The sequence below is a fragment of the Diaphorina citri genome, unplaced genomic scaffold, assembly GCF_000475195.1.
Source record: "Diaphorina citri unplaced genomic scaffold, Diaci psyllid genome assembly version 1.1 scaffold1378, whole genome shotgun sequence".
Lineage (NCBI taxonomy): Eukaryota > Metazoa > Arthropoda > Insecta > Hemiptera > Psyllidae > Diaphorina > Diaphorina citri.
The window spans coordinates 56,549-84,029 of record NW_007378804.1 but is presented as its reverse complement, the minus strand read 5'-3'; the positions used below and the strand labels follow the sequence as shown (position 1 = coordinate 84,029).

The 27,481-nt window shown below is 39.6% G+C and overlaps 2 protein-coding genes and 2 long non-coding RNA genes across 4 annotated transcripts; 1 reads left to right on the top strand and 3 right to left on the bottom strand.

The window, feature by feature from the left end:
- The first annotated feature begins 6,668 nt into the window (after positions 1-6,668).
- LOC113470077 lies at positions 6,669-7,569 on the top strand. Its single transcript, XR_003393271.1, has 3 exons — positions 6,669-6,746; positions 6,830-7,111; positions 7,454-7,569. It is a non-coding gene; the product is annotated as an uncharacterized LOC113470077 (long non-coding RNA).
- A 1,207-nt stretch (positions 7,570-8,776) lies between these two features.
- LOC103515600 lies at positions 8,777-11,008 on the bottom strand. Its single transcript, XM_026828239.1, has 2 exons — positions 10,881-11,008; positions 8,777-10,540 (listed from the first exon to the last, which is right to left on the bottom strand). The coding sequence occupies exon 2, from the start codon at positions 10,374-10,376 to the stop codon at positions 8,898-8,900; it is 1,479 nt and encodes a 492-aa protein (XP_026684040.1). The 5' UTR covers positions 10,377-10,540; positions 10,881-11,008; the 3' UTR covers positions 8,777-8,897.
- A 6,506-nt stretch (positions 11,009-17,514) lies between these two features.
- LOC108253219 (neurofilament heavy polypeptide-like) lies at positions 17,515-23,051 on the bottom strand. The gene is made up of 5 exons (XM_017446745.1): positions 23,010-23,051; positions 22,179-22,276; positions 20,561-21,335; positions 18,686-18,938; positions 17,515-17,540 (listed from the first exon to the last, which is right to left on the bottom strand). Exons 1-5 carry the CDS (start codon positions 23,049-23,051, stop codon positions 17,515-17,517), a joined length of 1,194 nt encoding a protein of 397 aa, XP_017302234.1.
- A 2,304-nt stretch (positions 23,052-25,355) lies between these two features.
- Positions 25,356-26,337, bottom strand: LOC113470078. The gene is made up of 2 exons (XR_003393272.1): positions 26,136-26,337; positions 25,356-25,927 (listed from the first exon to the last, which is right to left on the bottom strand). It is a non-coding gene; the product is annotated as an uncharacterized LOC113470078 (long non-coding RNA).
- Between the last annotated feature and the right edge of the window lie 1,144 nt (positions 26,338-27,481).

The following is a 27,481-nucleotide window of genomic DNA, read 5'->3' as shown; positions in this document are numbered from 1 at the left end:
CTTATTTTCCCTCCAATTTATTCCCAATGTTCAAACGTAATATTTCGTCATATCAAGTTTTTGTACTTTTGTTACTTTTTATAAATTAATAAAATCAAAATTTGCTCTTATTTTTTTGAATAACAAATAGTTTAAGAGTTTTTTCATTGAATTACTTATTTTATCGTTGAAAAAAGCGTCCTGATTTATTGAGAAATTTTCGTACATATCGAGTATTTAAAGTTTTTGCTTCATTAAAAGCGGTCTAATCATTCGAGAGAGTTATGTTGAAATAAACCAATTGAAATCTTCGTGTTAACACTAAAGTAAGTAGGTATGTAGGTTATTAGATTAGGTAGGTACAGCCCCGCTCTCCCTCCCTCTCCTCTTTCTCGCTCTTTATCTCTCTCTCTCCCCTTCTCTTCTATAAATTAATCATGCATTCCTTTTGTGCACTTTTATCATTTTTGTTTCAATATTTCATTATCAGAGCGAGAGAGTATTCGAGACTTTTTTTTTACTTTGTTCTTTCCTCCTCCCATTCATTCTCCTCCTTTTTCTTCTTCTGCTCTTTCGCTGCCTCATCTTTCTCTTTTCCTGCTCCGTGAATCCTTCTCTTTACTCCTCTTCCCTTTTTCTGCCTTCTTTTTCTTCGCCTTCTTCTCCTCCATACCCTTCTTTCTTCTACTCTTCTTTTTTTTTCTCTTTACTCCTCTTCCCTTTTTCTGCCTTCTTTTTCTTCGCCTTCTTCTCCTCCATACCCTTCTTTCTTCTACTCTTCTTTTTTTTTTCCTTTTCCTTCTCTCCTCCTCCATCTTCTCCTCATACTATTTCTCCTTCACCTTCTTCCCTCCCTCTATTTCGTTCCTCTCCTTTATTTCATCTGTGTTTTAATTTATTTCTCCTTTATTATTTAAGCATTTTAGAGAGATGTGAGCTGCTGCGCTTTTTGAGCTTTTGTTGTGTAATTTTTATACGCTTTTTTTTTGTCTTTTGTGCCACTCAAGTAGGATAGGAAGCTCACTATAGTGGAATAGTAGAACCCTTGTTAAATTCCAGAGAGAGAAGAGATATGCATATTATTTTAAGTATATTAGGATTCTTCTGAAGAGAGCTCTTCTGTCTAAATTCTAGCCACTTAGCTAGGCAGGTACTTTTTTCATTGTGTGCCTTTTAAATTTGTAGACATGGTTTGTTTGTATGCATTTGAAAGTCTGCGTTGTAGTACATAGTATGAACATAGTATGGTCTAAATTCTAGCCACTTAGCTAGGCAGGTACTTTTTTCATTGTGTGCCTTTTAAATTGGTAGACATGGTTTGTTTGTATGTATTTGAAAGTCTGCGTTGTAGTACATAGTATGAACATAGTATGAAAACTACCTAATGGTCACGGTCCGTCCGATTTTCTTGAAAACAAACAAGGTAACATTGAAAATTTTCCCACTATATTTTGGACTTGATTAGGTCTTGGAGAACACAAACCTTACCTAGTATTTGTGTGAACTGTAGAACTTACTCATAGAAAGGGCCCTTCCAAGAGCCCTAAATTCCCGAATAAGCTGAAAATCTAATGAGGAAAATATGTCCTTTAGGTGTTACACTTGTGTTTTAGGTGTTACACTTGTGTTTTAGGTGTTACACTTGTGTTTTAGGTGTTACACTTGTGTTTTAGGTGTTACACGTGTGTACCTAATGGCATCAACATCTGGCAAACCGTTCGAGAGTTATGGTGTAACAAACAGGCAAGGAAATCCGGTTCGAGTTAAAACTTAGAATTCATTTCGTTCGATCACTAAACTAATTTTTGTTTCTACAATAATTTCGTTATGAAGAAATCATCCCTTCAGGGCTTTTGTCTGGCGTAAATATAAGATCGTCTGCCTATGATAAATAGATAACATAAAGTAGCAATAGCGTCGGTGGGTATCCTTACTATGGAGGTTATAATGGTGGGTTTAGACCGATCTATGGTTATGGGGGACTGTTGGGTTGAGTCGAGATAAAGTTAATTCCATACTTTTCCCAGTGGAGTGGGAATCATAGCTATTAGCTATTCCACAAAGAACTTTGTGCCAGTTATGACGTAACATTATAGACGGAAACTTTGCAGGATTTGGTCTATTAGTAGTCCAACTGGAGAGGTGGCGTCATTTTTTCAGGACATTTTCCATATGTTTGCATGTTTGCAATAATGAGAACCTCCAAAATAATAGGTAGGTAAAAATAACAGTATTCGTGCTTGTTAACAATTAGCACACAAGAAAAAATCTACTGTGACATTGAAACTATAAGGATGTAAATTTGCAAACTCTATACCTAAATAACTAGAATTTTGAGCAAATGAAATGATCGTATTGTATACCACTAATGAAAAATAAATAATTATTTATTAACGACATGAAATACAAAGTGCTTTACTATTCATTAGCGCGTTCTATTTCTGTCTCTCTCCAGTCTGCAATCCTTTTTGTCATCGTTGAACTTTTTTTTCGCCCATGTACGAGTGTTTTATTCTGTTCAAAGTTTGCATTTATAGTGGGAACTCTGAATCTATACGCACTGGACGTAATTTTCTCGTAAAATTTGCATCTACACCAGAGTCCACAAGGCGCGATTTTCCTGTCTTCTATGTTTTTTAAATTGATTCATTTAGAAATTGTAACTCCTTTCTAATGTGGCCCTTTTTGTTCGTAAAACAACACTATTCCTTTCAGGCATAGGTCCCAGATATACGAGAAAGTATAACTATGAGTGTAATACCACTCTGTAAATATCAAGCACAGAACTTATGCTGCAAGCTCAATGTAAACTAAAGCCAACTTTACGAGGTACTGTACATATTTGCTTTTGAAATCTCTTCAATATAATGCAACACTACAGTCAACGCTTAAGGTAAAGTGAAATGCAGTAACCTCTGAAGTTGAAGGATACCTACTTACCTACCTACACTTGTGTTTTAGGTGTTACACTTGTCCTTTAGGTGTTACACTTGTGTTTTAGGTGTTACACTTGTGTTTTAGGTGTTACACTTGTGTTTTAGGTGTTACACTTGTGTTTTAGGTGTTACACTTGTGTACCTAATGACATCAACATCGACTTGTGTTTTAGGTGTTACACTTGTCCTTTAGGTGTTACACTTGTGTTTTAGGTGTTACACTTGTCCTTTAGGTGTTACACTTGTGTACCTAATGCCATCAACATCGAGCAAACCGTTCGAGAGTTATGGTGAAACAAACAGGCAAGGAAATCCGGTTCGAGTTAAAACTTGGAATTCATTTCGTTCGATCACTAAACTAATTTTTGTTTCTACAATAATTTCGTTATCAAGAAATCATCCCTTCAGGGCTTTTGTCTAGCGTAAAAATATGAGATCGTCTGCCTATGATAAATAGATAACATAAAGTAGCAATAGTTTGATAGTAACTAATAACGGAGTTATTTTTCACTTTGATATTGGTGAGATAATCAGAGGCGAAGTTTACACTCTAATACATAGTTGATGCGAAATAAAATATATCCTAATCATCTCTCTTCTATGCCCCTCCCCCTACAGAGAATACTTGGATGTGATTGGTCGAGACGACATCAAGGCGGACATCTTGACAGCCCTCTCCTTGCCACGCCTGAGTGCAGCCCCACCCCCTCCTCTCCCTAGGGTAGTGCTGTCACAAGTTTAAATTTAATCTTGTAATTGTCAAGATATGTCGAAATTTAATAATAAAGCACAATTATTACTATTACTATTTTTCAACTTTCAAAGGGTCTGAATATTTTGTCCCTAAGGATTTCGAAAACGGTTGAGATAAGTGAGATAACTTGGAAGTAGTGGTTGCCCATCCCGTAGTATGCCTCTTATCAGATGAGCGACTTGGGTGGACTGGTGGTAGTGCTGTCACAAGTTTAAATTTAATCTTGTAATTGTCAAGATATGTCAAAATTTAATAATAAAGCACAATTATTACTATCACTATTTTTTAACTTTCAAAGCGTCTGAATATTTTGTCCTTCAGGATTTCGAAAACGGTTGAGATAAGTGAGATAACATGGAAGTAGTGGTTGCCCATCCCCTAGATGAGCGAGAAGAGACAAGACTTCTCATTTAGTTGCTGGGTTAACACGAGAATTCCAGAAAGTAACCTGTAGAAATATTTACAGTCGAAAAAGAAGTATAAATTTTGGTCGAGAGTGGGAATCGAACCCGGGACCATCTGCATGGCAAGCAAGCGCGTTACCACTGGGCTACTTAAATAGGTTATTATGTATTGGGCTCGCACTAGTACCCCTTGTACCTAGTCAACCAGGTTCTCTCCTAAGCTAATGATAATCTTCAACATGCTCTTCATACGCGCCACTGATTTGGGATGATCAGCATCATTAAGGAGTAAAAGATAACTAATTGACAGCCTAGATTATCTCCTAAACTCAAAGTTGACCTAACACCTGGAATATCTGATTCCAAATCACTACCACCATGGAGGTGACCGGCAAGCGCGTTACCACTGGGCTACTTAAATAGGTTATTATGTATTGGGCTCGCACTAGTACCCCTTGTACCTAGTCAACCAGGTTCTCCTAAGCTAATGCTAATCTTCAACATGCTCTTCATACGCGCCACTGATGTGGGATGATCAGCATCATTAAGGAGTAAAAGATGACTAATTGACAGCCTAGATTATCTCCTAAACTCAAAGTTGACCTGATACCTGGAATATCTGATTCCAAATCACTACCACCATGGAGGTGACCCAAGTAACACTAAGCAGCTTGCTGCTAGCCTTTATTGTCTGTGCCGTAACAGCAACACCCATACCAAGTAAGTTTCCCTTACCATTACTAAAATAGATAGACATAGCATTAGGGCACCTTGATACATATTTTTATTTTCTAATTCACCATCTACAGGTGACCGAAGTAACACTAAGCAGCTTGCTGCTAGCCTTTATTGTCTGTGTCGTAACAGCAACACCCATACCAAGTAAGTTTCCCTTATCATTACTAAAATAGATAGACATAGCATTAGGGCACCTTGATACATATTTTTATTTTTATTTTCTAATTCACCATCTACATTAAGGGAATCTGTAGAAAGGAATGAGAAGCCTTAAGAATGTGTTGTTGGTCTTTGTTCATTTTTACTTTTTGTAAATTTAATGCCGCCACTGATCGCTACTCAGTTGTACTCATTTTGATCGGTGTAACATCGGAAACTACATAGATACTAGAGATCATTTCAGACTTGGTTATAAACATGGGTTTTTCATTAGAAGAGGCTAAATAAGACAGCAGAAGAGGTGTTAAAATAAACTCACTTAAGTAATTTTTTTTTTCACGATTATTTACTCCATCCTTATCTTTTTCCCAGATCACAATGCTCAACACATAGAGAATGTGGAACCTTCAGTTGCAAAACCTATGGGGACCCCAACTGCCAGTCAATCACCATCCAAGGAACCAGCTCCTAAACTAGATAACCAAATATCTGCCGAATTATCAAGTATGGGGAACGCCAACCATCCTACAAGGAATGACGAGAACTCCGTCGCTCCAGTAGTACTAACCGTCCCAGCTAAAGCCGATTTACCCATCAACGAACCCGTCAAAGTCCCCAAAGACTCTGCTGCCAGTCAATCACCATCCAAGGAACCAGCTCCTAAACTAGATAACCAAATCTCCGCCGAATTATCAAGTATGGGGAACGCCAACCATCCTACAAGGAATGATGAGAACTCCGTCGCTCCAGTAGTACTAACCGTCCCAGCTAAAGCCGATTTACCCATCAAGGAACCCCTCAAAGTCCCCAAAGACTCTACAACCACCAACACCATTCCCCCACACACTGGCCTTCCCATCATCCCCGCCAACCACATCCCTGAAAACCCTTTCATCCCATCCAATCCGCAGAATGGACCCATCCTCCCAAATGTCGACCACGCGCTCCCCATCCTCCCTAACCAAGTCTCATGGCCTTCCCATCATCCCCGCCAACCACATCCCTGAAAACCCTTTCATCCCATCCAATCCGCAAAATGGACCCATCCTCCCAAATGTCAACCACGCGCTCCCCATCCTCCCTAACCAAGTCTCGGGAAGCTCTTTCAGTTCTTCCAGCTCCAGCGGAAGTTTCATGGGAAGCCAAGCGTTCGAATCCTCTTCAGTCAGCGTTAGGCCCGGACCAAACGGAACAGTCATCATCGAGGTACATCACCAAACGGGGAACTCCCCACCCGAGGTAACTATTACTGTGGAGAAACTACCAGACCATACGCTGCAAGTGTTCCAACCTCAGGATGGCGTGTATCGTGTACAACCGCAATATCTAGACCAAGAAATACTTTGTCCTGTGAACCACGAAGCACTTCGGGACACCCTGGAGATGATATTGGAAAATGAAGAGGACCGGGATGGAAAAAACCTCGGACATATCATCAACCTGCTTGAAGAGATCAAGAGACGCATTGATCTGTTCAAGAACGACATCGCGGAAGTTTTGGCGCCTTTGAATGTGGGTGCCAATGGAGCTCTAACTCCAGCTCAACCTGTTGTAGAGGAAACAGCCAAACCTGAAGAAACCCCTTGTGATGTATCACGTGAATAGGCCCCAGCATCGCCTGTATAACCTGAGCCAAGCTATAGTGTACAGTGAGGAGGCCCTGCCTAGACGGCTGTATAATATGGAACATGTGAAGGCACTGGGGTTGAGCTGGGTGCGAGCCTGTGTGGAACAGTTTGAGATAGTCCAACCCAAGTCACCTTATGAACAATAGAGGTCTGGACTCTATTGATCATTTACATGTGCCGAAATCCCAGGTAAATTTTGCTCCAACCTAAATCACCTTATGAACAATAGAGGTCTGGACTCTATTGATCATTTACATGTGCCGAAATCCCAGGTAAATTTTGCCTATTCACACTTAAAGTACAAATGTTAGCCCCCTCGAAAATATTTCGCAATACATACATAGGTATGTTCTAAACAAGCAACCTCCCGTGGCCGAGTGTTTATCACATTAGTCTTGCACGCCAGAGGCCCGGGTTCGATTCCCGGCGAGGTCGAAGTTTTTACGGCTCTGTGCTTAGAGTTCGGGGTGCGCTCCGCCTCGTGAGGACATTTGAGGATCTACTTCATTTGAAGTTTTGGCGCCTTTGAATGTGGGTGCCAATGGAGCTCTAACTCCAGCTCAACCTGTTATAGAGGAAACAGCCAAACCTGAGAACCCAACCGAAACCAAACCTGAAAAGCCTGCTGAAGCCAAGCCTGAGAAGCCTGCTACAAGTGACGTAAAACCAGAAGGAAAACCCGAGGAACCCTCCAAAACCGAAGACAAGCCCAAACCCGACACCTCCAGCAAACCTGTCGAACCAGCAAAATCCGAAACACCCACGAAAACTGACGAAAAACCTACAACACCGACCAAACCTGAAAAGCCTGAAGTCCCAGTAAAACCAGAGCCAGCCAAAACTACTTCATTTGAGTAGCGGCATTACCAGTACCAAATAATTTTCGTATCGCCTTGTTTCCCTGTCTTTATATTCCAAGTTACTTTATGTATATTTTGTGTAGAGATTTTGTGAATATCTTATTTTCCCTCCAATTTATTCCCAATGTTCAAACGTAATATTTCGTCATATCAAGTTTTTGTACTTTTGTTACTTTTTATAAATTAATAAAATCAAAATTTGCTCTTATTTTTTTGAATAACAAATAGTTTAAGAGTTTTTTCATTGAATTACTTATTTTATCGTTGAAAAAAGCGTCCTGATTTATTGAGAAATTTTCGTACATATCGAGTATTTAAAGTTTTTGCTTCATTTAAAAGCGGTCTAATCATTCGAGAGAGTTATGTTGAAATAAACCAATTGAAATCTTCGTGTTAACACTAAAGTAAGTAGGTATGTAGGTTATTAGATTAGGTAGGTACAGCCCCGCTCTCCCTCCCTCTCCTCTTTCTCGCTCTTTATCTCTCTCTCTCCCCTTCTCTTCTATAAATTAATCATGCATTCCTTTTGTGCACTTTTATCATTTTTGTTTCAATATTTCATTATCAGAGCGAGAGAGTATTCGAGACTTTTTTTTTACTTTGTTCTTTCCTCCTCCCATTCATTCTCCTCCTTTTTCTTCTTCTGCTCTTTCGCTGCCTCATCTTTCTCTTTTCCTGCTCCGTGAATCCTTCTCTTTACTCCTCTTCCCTTTTTCTGCCTTCTTTTTCTTCGCCTTCTTCTCCTCCATACCCTTCTTTCTTCTACTCTTCTTTTTTTTTTCCTTTTCCTTCTCTCCTCCTCCATCTTCTCCTCATACTATTTCTCCTTCACCTTCTTCCCTCCCTCTATTTCGTTCCTCTCCTTTATTTCATCTGTGTTTTAATTTATTTCTCCTTTATTATTTAAGCATTTTAGAGAGATGTGAGCTGCTGCGCTTTTTGAGCTTTTGTTGTGTAATTTTTATACGCTTTTTTTTTGTCTTTTGTGCCACTCAAGTAGGATAGGAAGCTCACTATAGTGGAATAGTAGAGCCCTTGTTAAATTCCAGAGAGAGAAGAGATGTGCATATTATTTTAAGTATATTAGGTACCACTCTGTAAATATCAAGCACAGAACTTATGCTGCAAGCTCAATGTAAACTAAAGCCAACTTTACGAGGTACTGTACATATTTGCTTTTGAAATCTCTTCAATATAATGCAACACTACAGTCAACGCTTAAGGTAAAGTGAAATGCAGTAACCTCTGAAGTTGAAGGATACCTACTTACCTACCTAGGATGTCTGAAAAAGTAAAATGAAATAAATTGAAAAATGTCTCTGGGAAAGTACAAAAATGTATAATTTTATTATGAAAAAATATAAAAGTATAAAAAAGCATACCTATATAGGTAGACTTGTGTTCACTATTGAAAGATATCATTCTTTGTTTTGTAACTTTTACGTACAAGGTTCTTTCTGGCTTGCTCTCAAACCTGCACTTTTCAGATTAGGCTTCGGCAGTTTCAAGATAGGTATGGGTCTTGGCGGTTTTGATGTTATGATTTTGGACGGCAGCTTTTGCAGCTCTTTCAAATCTGGTCTCTTCGGTTTCACTACTTTGACATCACTCGTTTTGATCTCTAGATTGTCTTCAGTGTTCTTGAACGTATTTGCTGTATCACATGGTTTTTGTTCTACGCTTGCTCTGTATAGATTCTCATACGGCTGGAAGGTAGGTCTGTCATCTTGAGCTAGTTGGTTGAAGTGATCGTAACTCGGGTAGTTTTGTTTCAGTTGATTCTCTCGCTCCTTCATTTCCGATAGACTCGCGAATCCTACCATGGGTGACACTTGACTTTGACGTGCGTCAGAGTATCCGCTCAGATCGTGTTGATATTGAACAGATCCCAGGAGTGGGGCTCGGAGTGAGATCCCCACAGGTGGTTGCTGGGGTGATAGGATGGCCTGGGTGGGAAGTTGAACATTGGTACTCATGGAGGATCCGAGAATCTGATTTGCATTGCCAGACGCACAAGGGATGTTGGCAGATTTCTGTTCAGACTCAAACGATACACTTGATTCGGATAGAGGTGTGTTCATCACAGACTGTTCCATTGGTGACGCACCTACTATTGGTGCATTCAAAGACACGTACGGTGTTTGAATCATAGGGGAAGCCGGAACTGTTTCAAGCTGAGCTGGTCTTGATTCAATATAAGCATTTGCGTTCCTACTCATAGAATATGATCCAGGGTTCACAGCACAGGCACAGGTTAGAGCACCTGGCTGACAGTTACACCCGGACACATCTACTGAACGATAAGATGATGGGTAGTAGGAATGATAACCTCCATTTGAAACACTGGCACCGTATCCGAAGAATGGAGAATCATAGGTGAGTGATCCACCGAGTGGGGTCTTCAAGTTGATAGCAGAACTACCAGAGGGTGCTGCTGTCAGTAGAGAACTTCCAAGCACCATGGGGAGGTTTGCAAAACCGGAGTGGTAAGTGATTTTCCCCCCTGTGGGAAATTGGACAATAGCTGGGGAAGTGAATGTACTCCCTGATTCTGAATCTACCACTAGTTGTTCATCTTTGTTACCACTGGCCTTGCTGTCTTGGTTATCTTGAATTTTCCTCTCCTTTTCAATATTCTTGTTTATCTTTTCCAAAATGGCGGATTTACTGCTCTCCAACTTTTCCTGGGCGGCTCTCAGTTTCTCTTCGACTTTGGTTTTCAATTCTTCGACGCGGGCCGCCGCTTTAAGTTTCGTTTCAGCACTCTTACTTTCAGATTGACTGTTTCGTTCATTCGTCTCTTCTTTGTCTTCCAGAGCCTCTTCTTGTTCGGCATCAGAGTTTCTCTTCTCGCCCAGGAGATGATGTTGTAGAACCCCATGACTGCCACCTAAGCCATGCGTACCAACACCGGACATCACACTCCCATGATTAACATTAAGTCCACCAGATAACCCGTGAAAGTCATGGGTTCCAAGTCCGGTTAGGGCAGATTGTGTGTTGAGACTGATACCATGACCCAAACCATGTGATGCAAGTCCTGCTACTACTCCATGTGTTCCAAGACCCGTGGTGATCCCTCCTGTGAACATACAGGAAACAAGAGTACATGTAAACTTCAAGTCTTCGAGAGAAATACATGAAAAGAACGTGAAATGAATAAACTTGAAGAACCTACCCCACCTATGAAGCAAAACTTCATACGCGTGATTCTTTATTTTAGAAACACAAAGAAAAATAGAAAGTAAAAAAGTTAGCTATTGAATTATTTTTTATGGCATTTGTAAGAAGGAGGAAAGAGAAAGTTTTTTTTCGACAAGTAATGTCGGCAAGTTACTAGAATTTTATCTCCCTAGGTGTTAATATACAAACTTATATCTCTCTCTCCACCCTCTCTCTGTCCTTATGTTACGTGTTATTACCTCCTAAATGGCCATGTCCACTGAGTCCAACGCCGTGAGTCCCGATACCAGAAACAAGTCCAGTCCCTACACCATGGCCAAGTCCAGATGGAACCAATGGCTGTACCGGTACCACTGGTGCAAGTGGTGCATGTGAAAGTTTTTTTTCGACAAGTAATGTCGGCAAGTTACTAGAATTTTATCTCCCTAGGTGTTAAGATACAAACTTATCTCTCTCCACCCTCTCTCTGTCCTTATGTTACGTGTTATTACCTCCTAAATGGCCATGTCCACCGAGTCCAACGCCGTGAGTCCCGATACCAGAAACAAGTCCAGTCCCTACTCCATGGCCAAGTCCAGATGGAACCAATTTTGACTCAAAAAGAGGACACTTCACATGTCTATCAACCAACCTGGTATGCTAAACGCTAGATCGCGGGTTCAATTCCTACCTCGGGTGAACTTTTTCCTAAACAGATAACTAAGGTTCGTCCTCGGAGCAGCTGGCTTTCTCCCTCGTCTCTTCAATTTCGGGATGATAAGACCACTATGCCTGCCACCCGCGCTCAGACTATCTGACAGACCGCGGCTTTTCAGACACTCAGAACGTGTGTGGCAGGAAAACCTTCAGACCTAGCTCTGTCTGCCTCTGAGAGATTTATCCGCCTCTCAGGTTCAGGCTGTCTGACAGAAGATGGTCTGAGTCCAAGCAGTTCATTTTCTGGTGCAGAAGACCCGATTTCTTGTGCAGAGGTCTCAGCGGATCTAGGTTGAGATTCGAATGAAGAAGAGCTGTCAGCGGGATTGGATTCCATATTGAGACTCATCGATCGATAGTTGTCTTGATTTGCTTGTTCACATTTTGATCCTTTAGGTAGTATTGGCTGACTAACTGGAAAATGAGGATGGATATAATTTGTCATTTGAACACTTGGCGAAACGTTGGCGTCAGCGTTTGCACTTCTCTCTGCTTCAGCATCGCGGCAGCTACGGCCGTCAGCGGTTCTGCAGTTCGAATCATAAGGGTAGCTAGAGCTATAAGGTCGGTACGGGTAAGGCCGTGAAGTGTACGGGTAACTGTATGTTCCCTGATACTCATACGATGGTCTGTAAGGATATGGGCGACCCGAGTAGTAAGCGTTTCCTCTGAATTGATCCTCTTGGGAGATTGGTAACGCGAAATGGTTTGAGTTCTCTTCTAGATTTCCTTGACGTTCTTGAAATGGATGGAACAGATTGGACCAAAACGATTCTGAATTTCTTCCCTCTTGTTGAACCCAAGGCATACCAGGAGATATTCCCAGTACAATGCTTCCATCTGAATTTCTTCCATCCGACATTTCAGCGGAGATGGTCTGAGTGTGAGTGACGGATATTAGAAGTGAAAGTGTCCGATGGACAATAATATATGTTTATTATCTATCCTCCTAACTCTCAGCTTGCAATGTGTTTTGATTTCAATGAAATTCTAACTGCAATATTTTGCTGACATCTTATTTTCAATCAACAAACCTTGACCACAATGTTTACATAGAGTGTGAATAGACCAGCCTAGTTATCTTGGTTGGTAGCACGTCTGCCTTGTAAGCGCTAGGTCGAGGGTTCGATTGCCGCCCAGGGCGGAATTATATCTTTAGCAGGTAAGGTTCGTTCTTGGAACGGTTGGATTTTTTCCATCCGGTTTTCCTTCTCTCTTCGCTTTCGGGAAGATAAGACCTCCGTTGTTACAGTTCCCTCTATCAAACCTCTCCAAACGGGAGAATAAGAAGAAGAAGAAGAAGAAGAAGAGGATGCAATAATTTAGGTTTTAGTGCTGAGGATACTCACAAGACCCTTGGAAACAAATGAAAAAAAAAAAGTCAACGGTTACAAATTTGTAGAAACAAAGAGAGAAGACAAGTTAGGTACTTGTAGATGGAACTAAAGTACCTCACCCTAGACAGATTATAAATGAAATGAGAGAGAGAGATAACAAATTGTATATTATGAGAGGGAGAGAGAGAGAGAGAATAAAAAAGGACCTTACGAGACAGAGAGACATAAATAAGAACAAGAGAGAGGGAGATAAAAAGAAAGAGGAGAGAGAATTTAAAGGAGGAAGAGTGAGGAGGAAGATTGATAGAAAGAGAGGGAGGATAAAGTCAAACTATAGTCTTATGAAACAAGACCCAAGGGACTTTTAATTCTTATTCTTTCTCTCTCTCCCTCTCCCTTCACTTCCTCTATTTCTTTCTCTTTCCCTCTGCTTTTTTCTATTTTTAATATTTTTCCTTCTTGTCTGACAGTTTTCATAAATTTCTTAAGTAGAAATACATACATACCTAGATATGTACAATAAATAGATATGTACATATGTACAATAAATAGAGCTATAGAGCCGTAGCTTGTAGATAGGTACTACATAATATGCCCGCCGCTCAGACTCAGACTGTGTGACAGACCTGGGTCTGAAACTTTTTCCGCTACACACGTTAAGAAGGTCTGACAGACATTGGTCTGCGAGACCGCGGTCTGTTATACGGTCTGAGCGTGTGAATGGCGGGTATTACTAAAGTTCCTTCTGAGTTCTGGACTTGGTTCATAAAACTCACAAAAGCTAATATCCAAACGTCCCGGAACGGAGGAAGACCTTCGTCCCGAAAAGTTTTCTTTTATGAAGCTCCTGGATAGGCATGGATGTAAAGGTGGATTTCCACCAACGCGATTTTCGCCCCGCGACAGAGTCGCGCGACAAAAATCGCAGAACACTTGGCGAAACGTTGGCGTCAGCGTTTGCACTTCTCTCTGCTTCAGCATCGCGGCAGCTACGGCCGTCAGCGGTTCTGCAGTTGTATCATACAAGTGATGATCGAGTGGTGAGCTGGGTTTGATTTCTGGACCGCATATTGTGGATGGTGGTTTGGTTGGATCGCTTTTGATTTCAAGACAAACTGTTGTGGAGCCTTTGGATTTCGCAATAGGTAACCCCCCCCCCCCCCCCCATAAAGCGCCTTAACTCTGGAATACCAGGTCTTTCACGCCGGTTCTCGGTTGTAGGTTACATCAAATGGTAGAGGTCGATTTTTTGCAGATATGCCGGATATGCGTAGTCTAACCTTGATCTCCTGGACGACGAACATATTATTCTTCATAATTTGCTTGAAGAGAAAAAAATCTCGTTTTACGAAGTGTGATAATAGACTTAGAAACTGGAGTTTGGAGATTCAAGTCTGAGTCAAAATTGGAAATAATTATGCTTTTACGTACACTTTTTTTTTGTTTTACTTGTAGGTACCTCTTTCAACAGGTTTAAAAAATCTCCAACTTTTCACCCCCAAAACCAAAAATCTCAATCCGAATAGGCATTTACTATTTATTTACTTACTTGAAAATCATCTACATACTTCCTGAGCACTAATATTATCACTTACCTCATTTTTTTCATCTCCAGTCTTATCTCTTCCATCATCTCCTCTTCTCCCATGTTCAACACCAGCATATCTTCCAGCAGGTGTGATAATAGACTTAGAAACTGGAGTTTGGAGATTCAAGTCTGAGTCAAAATTGGAAATAATTATGCTTTTACGTACACTTTTTTTTTTCTTTTACTTGTAGGTACCTCTTTCAACAGGTTTAAAAAATCTCCAACTTTTCACCCCCAAAACCAAAAATCTCTATCCGAATAGGCATTTACTATTTTTTATTTACTTACTTGAAAATCATCTATACTTCCTGAGCACTAATATTATCACTTACCTCATTTTTTTCATCTCCAGTCTTATCTCTTCCATCATCTCCTCTTCTCCCATGTTCAATACCCTCACCAGCATATCTTCCAGCAGGTGTCTTAGCTAGTGAACGACCAATGTCATTTCCACTCCACTCACTATCATCACTTTGAACGGAGTGAACGATGGACACAAGCGCCAAACACCAAACCAGTCTGGGGTCCATATTCCCCACGGTAAACTTTTCGAAATTTATAGAAAACTCCTTGAAATGTGTTATCTTTATAGGCTAGGAAAATCTAGGCGATTTAGATTTTTTTCGCGATCAATTGGTAAAATTTCTTGTATTCTTGAAAAGGTTTACGTAAAATTCAGAACATTCTAACCCTTTAGACGGGTGGCAAGAGAGAGCTTGAGAAATGTTTGGTTTAAGTTCTTGTTTCGACTTTGGACATTTTTGTTTACAAAATTTCCGTCACTCAAGGAGGATGTTTGGCAAAATGGTGCAATTGTTTACGAATTGTTCGTTGCATATTTTGTGACATTCCCGGTGATCGAGTTGCTTTGGGAATATATCCAGGACATGTTTAAGGAGAAATATCAAATGATGAATCAGGGACCAAAATTACTCTCTCTTTGGTGGCACTCTAAAAGTCTAAACCACGCACTTATCGCCCTAATTCGACCATAGCGAAAATGAACCGTGTTTCGCAGTACATATCTGTAAATTGAAGCCCTACACAATCAGCCAAGGTAGTCAATCTTGATGGAATAAAGGACTCAGGTTTTGGTTATGAACTGGGTTAAGCACTATAGGAGATGAAGAAAAATGATAATAATAATAAAACGATCCAAGCCTAGCCTAACCGAGTACCTACATAACCTCAACTCAAAAGTCGAGGTGTCTAGACTTGGCACTCCATTGTTCCCCGATTGACATCTTAAATAATTTTACGGCTTGACTTGAGTTCGAACCAGCATCCTCCGGACCGAAAATCCACCGCGTGACCATCCTAATCATAATCCTGGTCCTTGTACTCTCTATTACAAAATTTCCGTCACTCAAGGAGGATGTTTGGCAAAATGGTGCAATTGTTTACGAATTGTTCGTTGCATATTTTGTGACATTCCCGGTGATCGAGTTGCTTTGGGAATATATCCAGGACATGTTTAAGGAGAAATATCAAATGATGAATCAGGGACCAAAATTACTCTCTCTTTGGTGGCACTCTAAAAGTCTAAACCACGCACTTATCGCCCTAATTCGACCATAGCGAAAATGAACCGTGTTTCGCAGTACATATCTGTAAATTGAAGCCCTACACAATCAGCCAAGGTAGTCAATCTTGATGGAATAAAGGACTCAGGTTTTGGTTATGAACTGGGTTAAGCACTATAGGAGATGAAGAAAAATGATAATAATAATAAAACGATCCAAGCCTAGCCTAACCGAGTACCTACATAACCTCAACTCAAAAGTCGAGGTGTCTAGACTTGGCACTCCATTGTTCCCCGATTGACATCTTAAATAATTTTACGGCTTGACTTGAGTTCGAACCGGCATCCTCCGGACCGAAAATCCACCGCGTGACCATCCTAATCATAATCCTGGTCCTTGTACTCTCTGGTGACACTTGACTATCATAAACATGAACAGGGATGATATATTTACATTAACACTTTGGTCTTCTACTATGACATCATCACTAGCTCTATACTGTATCCTGTCAGTATATACCTTTCACTTAATGTGTGACGTCTCGTCAGAGATTTCGACTCAAGAAGAGGACACTTCACAATCTTCACATGTCTATCAACCAACCTGGTATGCTAAACGCTAGATCGCGGGTTCAATTCCTGCCCACATAACCTCGTTAGGTAGGAATATGGTGTCTAGACTTGGCACTCCATTGTTCCCCGATTGACATCTTAATTAATTTTACGGCTTGACTTGGGTTGGAACCCGCATCCTCCGGACCGGACCGAAAATCCACCGCGTGACCATCCTAATCATAATCCTGGTCCTTGTACTCTCTGATGACTGATGACACTTGACTATCATAAACATGAACAGGGATGATATATTTACATTTAACACTTTGGTCTTCTACTATGACATCATCACTAGCTCTATACTGTATCCTGTCAGTACCTTTCACTTAATGTGTGACGTCTCGTCAGAGATTTCGACTCAAGAAGAGGACACTTCACATGTCTATCAACCAACCTGGTATGCTAAACGCTAGATCGCGGGTTCAATTCCTACCTCGGGTGAACTTTTTCCTAAACAGATAACTAAGGTTCGTCCTCGGAGCAGCTGGCTTTCTCCCTCGTCTCTTTAATTTCGGGATGATAAGACTACTATGCCTGTCATCCGCACTCAGACCATCTCACAGACCGCGGCCTTTCAGACACTCAGAACGTGTGTGGCAGGAAAACCTTCAGACCTAGCTCTGTCTGCCTCTGAGAGATTTATCCGCCTCTCAGGTTCAGGCTGTCTGACAGAAGATGGTCTGAGTGTGAGTGACGGATATTAGAAGTGAAAGTGTCCGATGGACAATAATATATGTTTATTATCTATCCTCCTAACTCTCAACTTGCAATGTGTTTTGATTTCAATGAAATTCCAACTGCAATATTTTGCTGACATCTTATTTTCAATCAACAAACCTTGATCACAATGTTTACATAGAGTGTGAATAGACCAGCCTAGTTAACTTGGTTGGTAGCGCGTCTGCCTTGTAAGCGCTAGGTCGAGGGTTCGATTGCGGCCCAGGGCGGAATTATATCTTTACCGGGTAAGGTTCGTTCTTGGAACGGTTGGATTTTTTCGATCCGGTTTTCCTTCTCTCTTCGCTTTTGGGACGATAAGACCTCCGTTGTTACAGTTCCCTCTATCCAACCTCTCCAGAAAGGAGAAGAAGAAGAAGAGGATGCAATAAGTTAGGTTAGTGCTGAGGATACTCACAAGACCCTTGGAAACAAATGAAAAAAAAGTCAACGGTTACAAATTTGTAGAAACAAAGAGAGAAGACAAGTTAAGGTACTTGTAGATGAAACTAAAGTACCTCGCCCTAGACAGATTATAAATGAAATGAGAGAGAGAGATAACAGATTGTAAATTATGAGAGGCAGAGAGAGAGAGAGAGAGAGAGAATAAAAAAGGACTTTACGAGACAGAGAGACATAAATAAGAACAAGAGAGAGGGAGATAAAAAGAGAGAGGAGAGAGAATTAAAAGGAGGAAGAGTGAGGAGGAAGATTGATAGAAAGAGAGGGAGGATAAAGTCAAACTATAGTCTTATGAAACAAGACCCAAGGGACTTTTAATTCTTATTCTTTCTCTCTCTCTCTCTCTCTCTCTCTCCCTCTCCCTTCACTTCCTCTATTTCTTTCTCTTTCCCTCTGCTTTTTTCTATTTTTAATATTTTTCCTTCTTGTCTGACAGTTTTAATAAATTTCTTAAGTAGAACTACATACATACCTACATACCTAGATATGTACAATAAATAGATATGTACAATAAATACATACCTAGATATGTACAATAAATAGAGCTATAGAGCCGTAGCTTGTAGATAGGTACTACGTATTATGCCCGCCGCTCAGAGTCAGACTGTCTGACAGACCTGGGCCTGAAACTTTTTCCGCTACACACGTTAAGAAGGTCTGACAGACATTGGTAAGGTCTGGATGGTATGTATGGGTATGTTGTAGGTCTGTAAGGGTATCTATCAGGATAATACTCATAAGCATCTCTGCTCTCAGCAGTCATGATATTCTGATCCATATTTCCACTGGTTTCTCTCCATTTTGTTTCGTCAGAGAATTCCTCATTGGGGATTTCGTTGGTTTCGATTTCAGCGAATTTTTGAGTCTCAGCAAGTTTGTTTGCTTCTGATGCTGAAACTTTTTCCGCTACACACGTTAAGAAGGTCTGACAGACATTGGTCTGCGAGACCGCGGTCTGTTATACGGTCTGAGCGTGTGAGTGACGGGTATTACTAAAGTTCCTTCTGAGTTCTGGACTTGGTTCATATAACTCACAAAAGCTAATACCCAAATGTCCCGGAACGGAGGAACACCTTCGTCCCGAAAAGTTTTCTTTTATGAAATAACCTAGTCGAGACGGATACGGAAAGTATTGGGGTAGTGTTATTGGTTCTACTTTCTCCTCAGATGTAGTTTCCTTCTGTTGAACTGTTTCTTCACTATTTGATTCAGGTACTTGTGTTACTGTCTCGATGGATTCTTTGCTAACAGCCTCTGATTCTTTATCATCTTCTTTTAGAACAGCTGCCTTCTCTACTACAGCTTCAACAATATGTACTGTTTTATTTTCTTTTGGAGTTAGTGGTTCAATTATTTCTACCTTTAGTGTTATGAGTGTGCACTCTTCTTTAACCTACTATACTGTCTATGGCTGAGTGGTCAAGAGCACTGACTCTCAACCTGGAGGTACTGGGTTCGAATACCGGTCAGGGCGGAAATTTTCTCACCGATGAAATTTTCAGCTCCTGGATAGGCATGGATGTAAAAGAATGTGCCTTGATGTAATGCGAAAGCGGTGTGAACTACTCTAAGTAGGAAGTTAATAGATGATTTTTTTTTAAATGATTTTTACTTTTTTTATCTACTTTAGAACAGCAATATCATGAACAATAACTAGGTATGTACCTACTAAACGTATTATTTTGTTTCAAAATTAATTTCAACATGAACTTTCATATGAACGCCTGAGGGTTCTGTTGAGATATTCTGTTATAAAAACTGCCCAGTACGCGTGTAATGCTCGAGGGCCTTTTTTGGAGCTGCAAAATTTTTGGGCGAAAAAAACAATGTTAAAAAAATATACTAACAGGTATCTAATAAAATTACCGAAAAAGTTTAGGTACAGTTTGGGGAACTTTTACTCTGGGAGAGTTTCGTATAAGTTTAGGTTAGGTAGGAATATGCAGTAGCATGTGTACCTGTACATAACTCGTATGTAAACTTAGGTACTCGTAATATATTTAGGAGTAAACTGCAATATTTTGCTGACATCTTATTTTCAATCAACAAACCTTGACCACAATGTTTACATAGAGTGTGAATAGACCAGCCTAGTTAGCTTGGAAGTTAGCACGTCTGCCTTGTAAGCGCTAGGTCGCGGGTTCGATTGCCGCTCAGGGCGGAATTATATCTTTACCGGGTAAGGTTCGTTCTTGGAACGGTTGGATTTTTTCCATCCGGTTTTCCTTCTCTCTTCGCTTTTGGGACGATAAAACCTCCGTTGTTACAGTTCCCTCTATCCAACCTCTCCAAAAAGGAGAAGAAGAAGAATCAGTAGGAACTGGGAGTACACCTTCAGTGCTAGGTGCTGGAGTTACATTAGTAGCTGGGGTGAGTCTTACTTCAGAGAGATCTTCATTAGATTCTTCTGACAAGCCTTTTGATTTTTCTTCTTCAACCTTTTCAGATGAGTTTATTTTTTCCTCTTCGACTTTTTCAGAAGATTCTAATTTTTTGTCTTCTAGTTTTTCACTTGGGGGGTGAGTCTTACTTCAGAGAGATCTTCATTAGATTCTTCTGACAAGCCTTTTGATTTTTCTTCTTCAACCTTTTCAGATGAGTTTACTTTTTCCTCTTCGACTTTTTCAGAAGATTCTAATTTTTTGTCTTCTAGTTTTTCACTTGATTCTACTTTCTCCTCAGATGTAGTTTCCTTCTGTTGAACTGTTTCTTCACTATTTGATTCAGGTACTTGTGTTACTGTCTCGATGAATTCTTTGCTAACAGCCTCTGATTCTTTATCATCTTCTTTTAGAACAGCTGCCTTCTCTACTACAGCTTCAACAATATGTACTGTTTTATTTTCTTTTGGAGTTAGTGGTTCAATTATTTCTACCTTTTTCTGAACAACCACTTCGTCAGTCTTTTCGCTTGAATTAATGGCGTCTTCAATTTTTTGAACCGTTGTTTTCTCTAAATTGCTGATTTGTGAGTCTTTTCTACCTTTTTCTGAACAACCACTTCGTCAGTCTTTTCGCTTGAATTAATGGCGTCTTCAATTTTTTGAACCGTTGTTTTCTCTAAACTGCTGATTTGTGAGTCTCTTTCTTTGGCCTCCTTTTCAATTGCTTCAGTTTTGTCTTCCACGGTTTCACTCAAATCTTTTTTCAAAGTTTCAGGCTCTTCGGATGATTTTTCCGCGACTTTTTCTTCCTCTTCAGTTTCAGCTTCTACATCGTCTAAAGTTTCAGCAGAGACATCTCTCTTTTCAATATCATGAACGTCCTCGCTAGATTCTTTGCTTCCTTTTTTCACAAACAGATCATGTTCATCAACAGTCTTATCATTGGTTTCCTTTTTCTCCAAATCACTATCGATGTTATCGTTTGAGTTTTCCAGTTCTTGATTAGCTTTGAATATTTCGTCGTTCTGTTCTTCAGTTGGTTCTACAATCACAACTTCGGGTTCGCTGGTTTTCTCTTCTGGGGCTTTCTCTTCGGAAGTTTCTTTTGGTTTTTCTTCTTCAGCTTCCTTCTTTTCTTCGTCATTTGTTTCTTCCTTGTCTTTGACTTCTGGAGTTTCAATTTGACTTTCTTCCACCTTTTCTGGGGTTTCAGTTTTGTCGGAAGCTTCTTTGTTCGGGTTCGCTGGTTTTCTCTTCTGGGGCTTTCTCTTCGGAAGTTTCTTTTGGTTTTTCTTCTTCAGCTTCCTTCTTTTCTTCGTCAGTTGTTTCTTCCTTGTCTTTGACTTCTGGAATTTCAATTTGACTTTCTTCCACCTTTTCTGGGGTTTCAGTTTTGTCGGAAGCTTCTTTCAGTTTAGGTTAGGTAGGAATATGCAGTAGCATGTGTACCTGTACATAACTCGTATGTAAACTTAGGTACTCGTAATATATTTAGGAGTCCAAATATTCATAATATAGTTAGACTTACACTATTTCCTATTTAAACTCAAAAAGTAAAAGTATTCCAAGCCAGCTTCAGGGAGCCGAACTCACACTCCAATACTAACATGTACCTACCCTCATCCTCACTCTCACTCCCAACTCCCTCACTCTCACTCCTAACTCTTAGCAACCTCATATTCATATGAAAGTTATCTTGTTTTGATAAATACCCTTCATATCAGTGAATACAGGGTGAACCTAACGAGATATATGTAAAAATAATCTTTTCTATTTTTCTTCCATGTACCTCTACCTAGTAGTACCTATATATATCTCTACTAGGTCCCCTCGGACCCCTACTAAATTGGTTCAGTGAAATCAGTGAATTGTAGAATTCACTCAGAAAAAGAGGGCCTCTGGAACTCTCAAAGTTAGTTGATTTCATTTTAGTGTCAAAATCAGATAAATTTCATGGAAATTAGACAAACCGTTCGAAAGTTAGAGTTGGGGAAAAGAGACGAAAATTGTAAACTTGGAAATTAGTTCCTTCAAATAAGCAGACTAAAGACGAGTAGCTATTATGTAGGATGTAGGTGTACCTATCGTTTTTCTTTAAGATTTCTCTCAGCTTTCTATCAAACTTTTTACACACACACTGTATAATGTTACCTTTTAGAACAACCCAACTTGTTACAGGGGGAATTTAATATTATTTTTGTTTAATTATGAAAAAACCGAAAAACACAAAACGCAAATATCTTGCGGTTGGTGAGGGTGCTCGCCAGATATTTGCTGGAGACAGATCTTCTCTTGAGGCTCACGATGTTGATGAACTGGAAGAAAGACAATAACAAATTTAGATTTCTCTTTTGGTAGTGATATTCGTAGAAGCTCAACTCGTCCTTTTGGGCATTTGCCTCTACACTTGAGCCTCAGAGTAGGCTTTTTATGTGTGGAATTAAGTTGGTAGTGATAACTCACAGTACGATGGAAAACACTGGCAGGATTACTTCTTGCCTATATTTTCACTTTGATTACTGGAATTTCACTTTCTGTAAGGACTCTACCTGCCCCCTAAAATCTCTCTCTCTCTCTCTCTCTCTCTCTCTCTCTCTCTCTCTCTCTCTCTCTCTCTCTTTCTCTCTCTTTTTCTCTCTCTCTCTCCGTCTATCTAGTTTTCTCACTCTTTTATTTCTCCCACAACTTTTCCTCTCTCTCTCTCCTTTTCTCTCTCTCTCTCCTTTTCTCTATTCTCCTCTTTGTTTTATATATCTCTCTCCCTTCTTCTTCCTCCTCCTGCTCATCTTCCCCTTCTCCTACTTTTTCTTATCATTTGAACTTCACTTCTTGGGCAAACTTTCTGATGATAAATATCTAATTTGTATTTATTTGTTGTAGATATTAGGTAGCTCCCTGGCTGGGGGGAATTTAAACAGGGAGGATACCAGCCTGAAATCTCCCTCGCTAAAGAATTGCGAAGGTTGCAAAGGGCACCCACTCGCCCGAGGAGGATGTTTGGCAAAATGGTGCAATTGTTTACGAATTGTTCGTTGCATATTTTGTGACATTCCCCGTGACCGAGTTGCTTTGGGAATATATCCAGGACATGTTTAAGGAGAAATATCAAATAATGAATCAGGGACCAAAACTACTCTCTCCTTGGTGGCACTCTAAAAGTCTAAACCACGCACTTATCGCCCTAATTTGACCATAGCGAAAATGAACCGTGTTTCAAAGTACATATATATCTATAAATTGAAGCCCTACAATCAGCCAAGGTAGTCAATCGTGATGGAATAAAGGACTCAGGTTATGAAAGAGCTTGAGAAATGTTTGGTTTAAGTTCTTGTTTCGACTTTGGACATTTTTGTTTACAAAATTTCCGTCACTCAAGGAGGATGTGTCCTGCTCATCTTCCCCTTCTCCTACTTTTTCTTATCATTTGAACTTCACTTCTTGGGCAAACTTTCTGATGATAAATATCTAATTTGAATTTATTTGTTGTAGATATTAGGTAGTTCCCTGGCTGGGGGAATTTAAACAGGGAGGATACCAGCCTGAAATCTCCCTTGCTAAAGGTTGCAAAGGGCACCCACTCGCCCCGAAAGCTAAGACAGAAGGAAGATAGGATATTAGAAAGCCAGCCGTTCCGAGAACAAACCTTATCTGTTTAGGATAAGTTCGCCCCGGGCGGACCACGACCTATCGCTTTGTATTCTAAAACTCTACTGAGGTGTCCTGTAAAATAAACTAAAGAGCAATAACAAAACAGTGGTTTATCATAATATTTTCGGTATAAAAAAGCATCACAATCATTCTAAAACTCTACTGAGGTGTCCTGTAAAATAAACTAAAGAGCAATAACAAAACAGTGGTTTATCATAATATTTTCGGTATAAAAAACATCACACTCATTTTTTTTAATTCTACATAAATGGACTTAAAAGGGGCATTAACAATACAATGCCTAATGGAAATAACAAAGGACGAAACAATTTAATAAACAAGCATGTACTTAAAAACATAGTTGAGACTAGATTGGGTATTATCTAAAACTTGGACTTAGTCTGAATCAAATGTCAATGCTCGAACCTCTTTAACGCAGGCTGTTACATTTTCAGTAGGCAACCAGAGCTCCCCAATAAGTAGAACAATGCAACAACTGGTCTAGAACTAGAATTCCACCACTCACAAAATAAAGGCTGAGTATTAGTCGTAATAAAGAATAGACAATACATTGAGGAAGATAGCAAAAAATGAGAATCGAAAAATGGAACACACACACAGATACACCTACCATACACACACGACCAACATAACAAAAACAAAATGATCATCGGTGAAAAAGAACAAATGAAAGCTGGAGAAGAAAATGTATGGAAAAATCATGTGGGAGAGAAGGAAGAACAAGGAACAGAAGGGGAAACAAGGAGGAGAGAAGAGAAAGAGGGAAAGAAGAAGAAAGAATGAAGGGACAAAACAAAGAAGAGAGAAGAGAAAGGGAAAAAGAAGGAAGAGAGGGGAAAAAGAAGAAGGGAAAGGGGAAAATCCTGATTGTGAAAGTCAGTGATGCAATTGATGGGGAGAATATTACACAGGACATTGTACAGGTGAAATACAGGATGGAAATAAATGAGAAAATAATGACACATCTAGCAAAAAAAAAGAAAAAAAAAACACCAAACAAACAAGAAACAATATCTTGGAGGGTTTCAGCAGCCAAACAAGAAACTTCTTGATTCAAAACGAAGAGGCTGGATGATTTTTAAACAGAACTACAACTCGATGAACATAAAAACCATGTAAAAATGGAATTAAAGCTTACTCGTACCTATATGAGGTAACATGTAGATCTATTCAAAATTGATGAAAAAATACTGGCAAAGGCTAGAAACGCCCCCACAACGACCAATATCCTATTTCCTATCAAAACAGATAGGGAACAATGTTCTTTCAAGTGGGGGCTTAGATCAACAAAAGTCTCTCATTTCGGTTACTGTGAGTCTCTGACCACCTGGTATGTTGTTGAAACGGAAATAGTGGGAATTAGGTATTTCGTATGCCATTCAAAATATTAATTCCAAACCCATTGGTTAGGAGCTACTATTCATCAGGACGAGTATTCTGTGCAATAGTGAATGGAGGATATGTGTTTCTGCTAAATGGGGTACACGGACAAATGGGGATTAAAAAAAAAACAATGGGATCCAACGTTATTCATACTTCACGGACACAGGAATATGTTGGTACGCTGGTAGTTCTACTTTGCATTTTCTACTAGGGCTGATTTTCGCTGGGTTTTTGATTGTTCCAAACGAAACAGTATAGGGAGGTAGAAAAGTGTGATATCTACCATATCAAGTACATATTGGCTTATTCATACTTCACGGACACAGGAATATGTTGGTACGCTGGTAGTTCTACTTTGCATTTTCTACTAGGGCTGATTTTCGCTGGGTTTATGATTGTTTCAAACGAAACAGTATAGGGAGGTAGAAAAGTGTGATATCTACCATATCAAGTATTGGAGTATAGTCTGTTTTTAATATGTAGATACCTATTGTGATGGGTAGGCTTGAATGATATTCTCAGATTGCACAGTATTATCAATGCGAAGAACGAAGCATTGTCTTGGGTGCTTTGTTTGCTGGTGTTGGTATTGTGAAGATTGGAGAGAAAAATGGTGTGACTCTTTGTAATTGTAATGTTGGTGTGCGTGGTGTAATTGTGTGCGATGATAGAGGGAAAACGTATAAAGGGCAAAGAATACTTAGGCTGTGTTAGTTATTGGATTGACTGGTATCGATTGGCAAATGGAGAGAGAATGGGAAATCAGAAAAGTTGTAACCTTACTCATACTTGGTTGCTTTCCTCTGACTATTTTCTTTGTTTTGGATTAAAAGTAGGAACTTGTTTATATGTATTTTGGTTTTTACTCGGAAATTTTTTAAAAGCTCTTTGATTTTTAAAGCTTTTCCTTTGACCTATGAAGATTCAACTCATCATTCTACAAGAGTAACTTTAGTTGGTTCTTGGTTCAAGAACTTCCTTGATTTATTGACTTGGAAGATTTTCTTGGGAATTCTTGAAATCGTTGACTTTCTCCTCCGTTAAGTCCCTTTACTCTTGTGCTAAACTTTCTGATAGCATAGGTACAGGAGTTGAAGTTGGCAGGACTTCAGTAGGAATGACTTATGAAGATTCAACTCATCATTCTACAAGAGTAACTTTAGTTGGTTCTTGGTTCAAGAACTTCCTTGATTTATTGACTTGGAAAATTTCCTTGGGAATTCTTGAAACCGTTGACTTTCTCCTCCGTTAAGTCTCTTTACTCTTGTGCTAAACTTTCTGATAGCATAGGTACAGGAGTTGAAGTTGGCAGGACTTCAGTAGGAGTTGGTCAAAGCGGACACGGAAAGTAAAGTTAGTAAGCTTCCTATTCAATTGATGTCATTCCATGCTGAAAATACCTAATACATACGTACCTAAATTGCACGAAACATACAGAAATTCTGAATCCATGTCGATTTCAACACACATTTAGCTCCTGAATCTTTGTTTACATATTAGCTTACATTGTTTACATTTTGTTTACTTCAAGGTCAAGGCCGCAGGATAAGCAACAAGTAATGCAGCTCGCATTAGATGTAGAAATTACTGGACAGTCCTAACCTAGGTATAGACAGGATCCGACAGTCTTATTGGACAATTTCCACAGTGTAGGTAGAACATGAATAAATATCCTACCTAAAGAAAGTCTTTCTGTGAGGAAATGCAATACTTTTTTAATTAGGTACTTTAGTATAATAGAAATTAAACAAAAAGAAGAAGGACAATAATCTGTCCCCACTGAAGTTAAGCAACACTGTGAGTGGATGTTATAATTATCCGGCCTGATCACTGTTCATCTGGAACATCGCATGCTGCTGGCGTTTTCCGACCCCACTCAGGTTGGGTGAGTTCAGTTTAAGTAAGCAGCAACGGCTGTAACTTCTCGAGAATAAATATCCTACCTAAAGAAAGTCTTTCTGTGAGGAAATGCAATACTTTTTAATTAGGTACTTTAGTATAATAGAAATTAAACAAAAAGAAGATGGACAATAATCTGTCCCCACTGAAGTTAAGCAACACTGTGAGTGGATGTTATAATTATCCGGCCTGATCACTGTTCATTTGGACTATCGCATGCTGCTGGCATTTCCCGGCCCCACTCAGGTTGGGTGAGTTCAGTTTAAGTAAGCAGCAACGGCTGTAACTTCTCGGTGAATAGAGGGTGAGACGGTTTCACTGAAAACCCCATTGCAGTTGTAAAAGATTTTGTAAAATCTTAAAATAGAAAGAGGTTACTCTGAGGACGGACTGTTGGACCCTGTATAATTAAAGTCACAAACGCCGGATACTATATCAGCAAGAAATATTCTGATTATAATACATACGTAGGTAGGTATGTACTACCTATTTATAGATTTTTATAGGTAGGTACCTAAGTATGTAGGTAAGTAGGGCTGAATCTAAACTCATTGTTATTAATGAAAATC

Bases quoted from the DNA above. Each gene is read 5' to 3' on its own strand.
- LOC108253219 (XM_017446745.1), bottom strand. From the start codon at position 23,051: ATGTCCTGGATATATTCCCAAAGCAACTCGGTCACGGGGAAT. The intron at 18,939-20,560 runs GTAGAAAAGACT...ATAACACTAAAG, and splicing joins AAGTGGTTGTTCAGAAAAAG to GTAGAAATAATTGAACCACT. The intron at 17,541-18,685 runs GTTATTTCATAA...TTTGTTTCCAAG, and splicing joins TCCGTATCCGTCTCGACTAG to GGTCTTGTGAGTATCCTCAG.
- LOC103515600 (XM_026828239.1), bottom strand. From the start codon at position 10,376: ATGTCCGGTGTTGGTACGCATGGCTTAGGTGGCAGTCATGGGGTTCTA.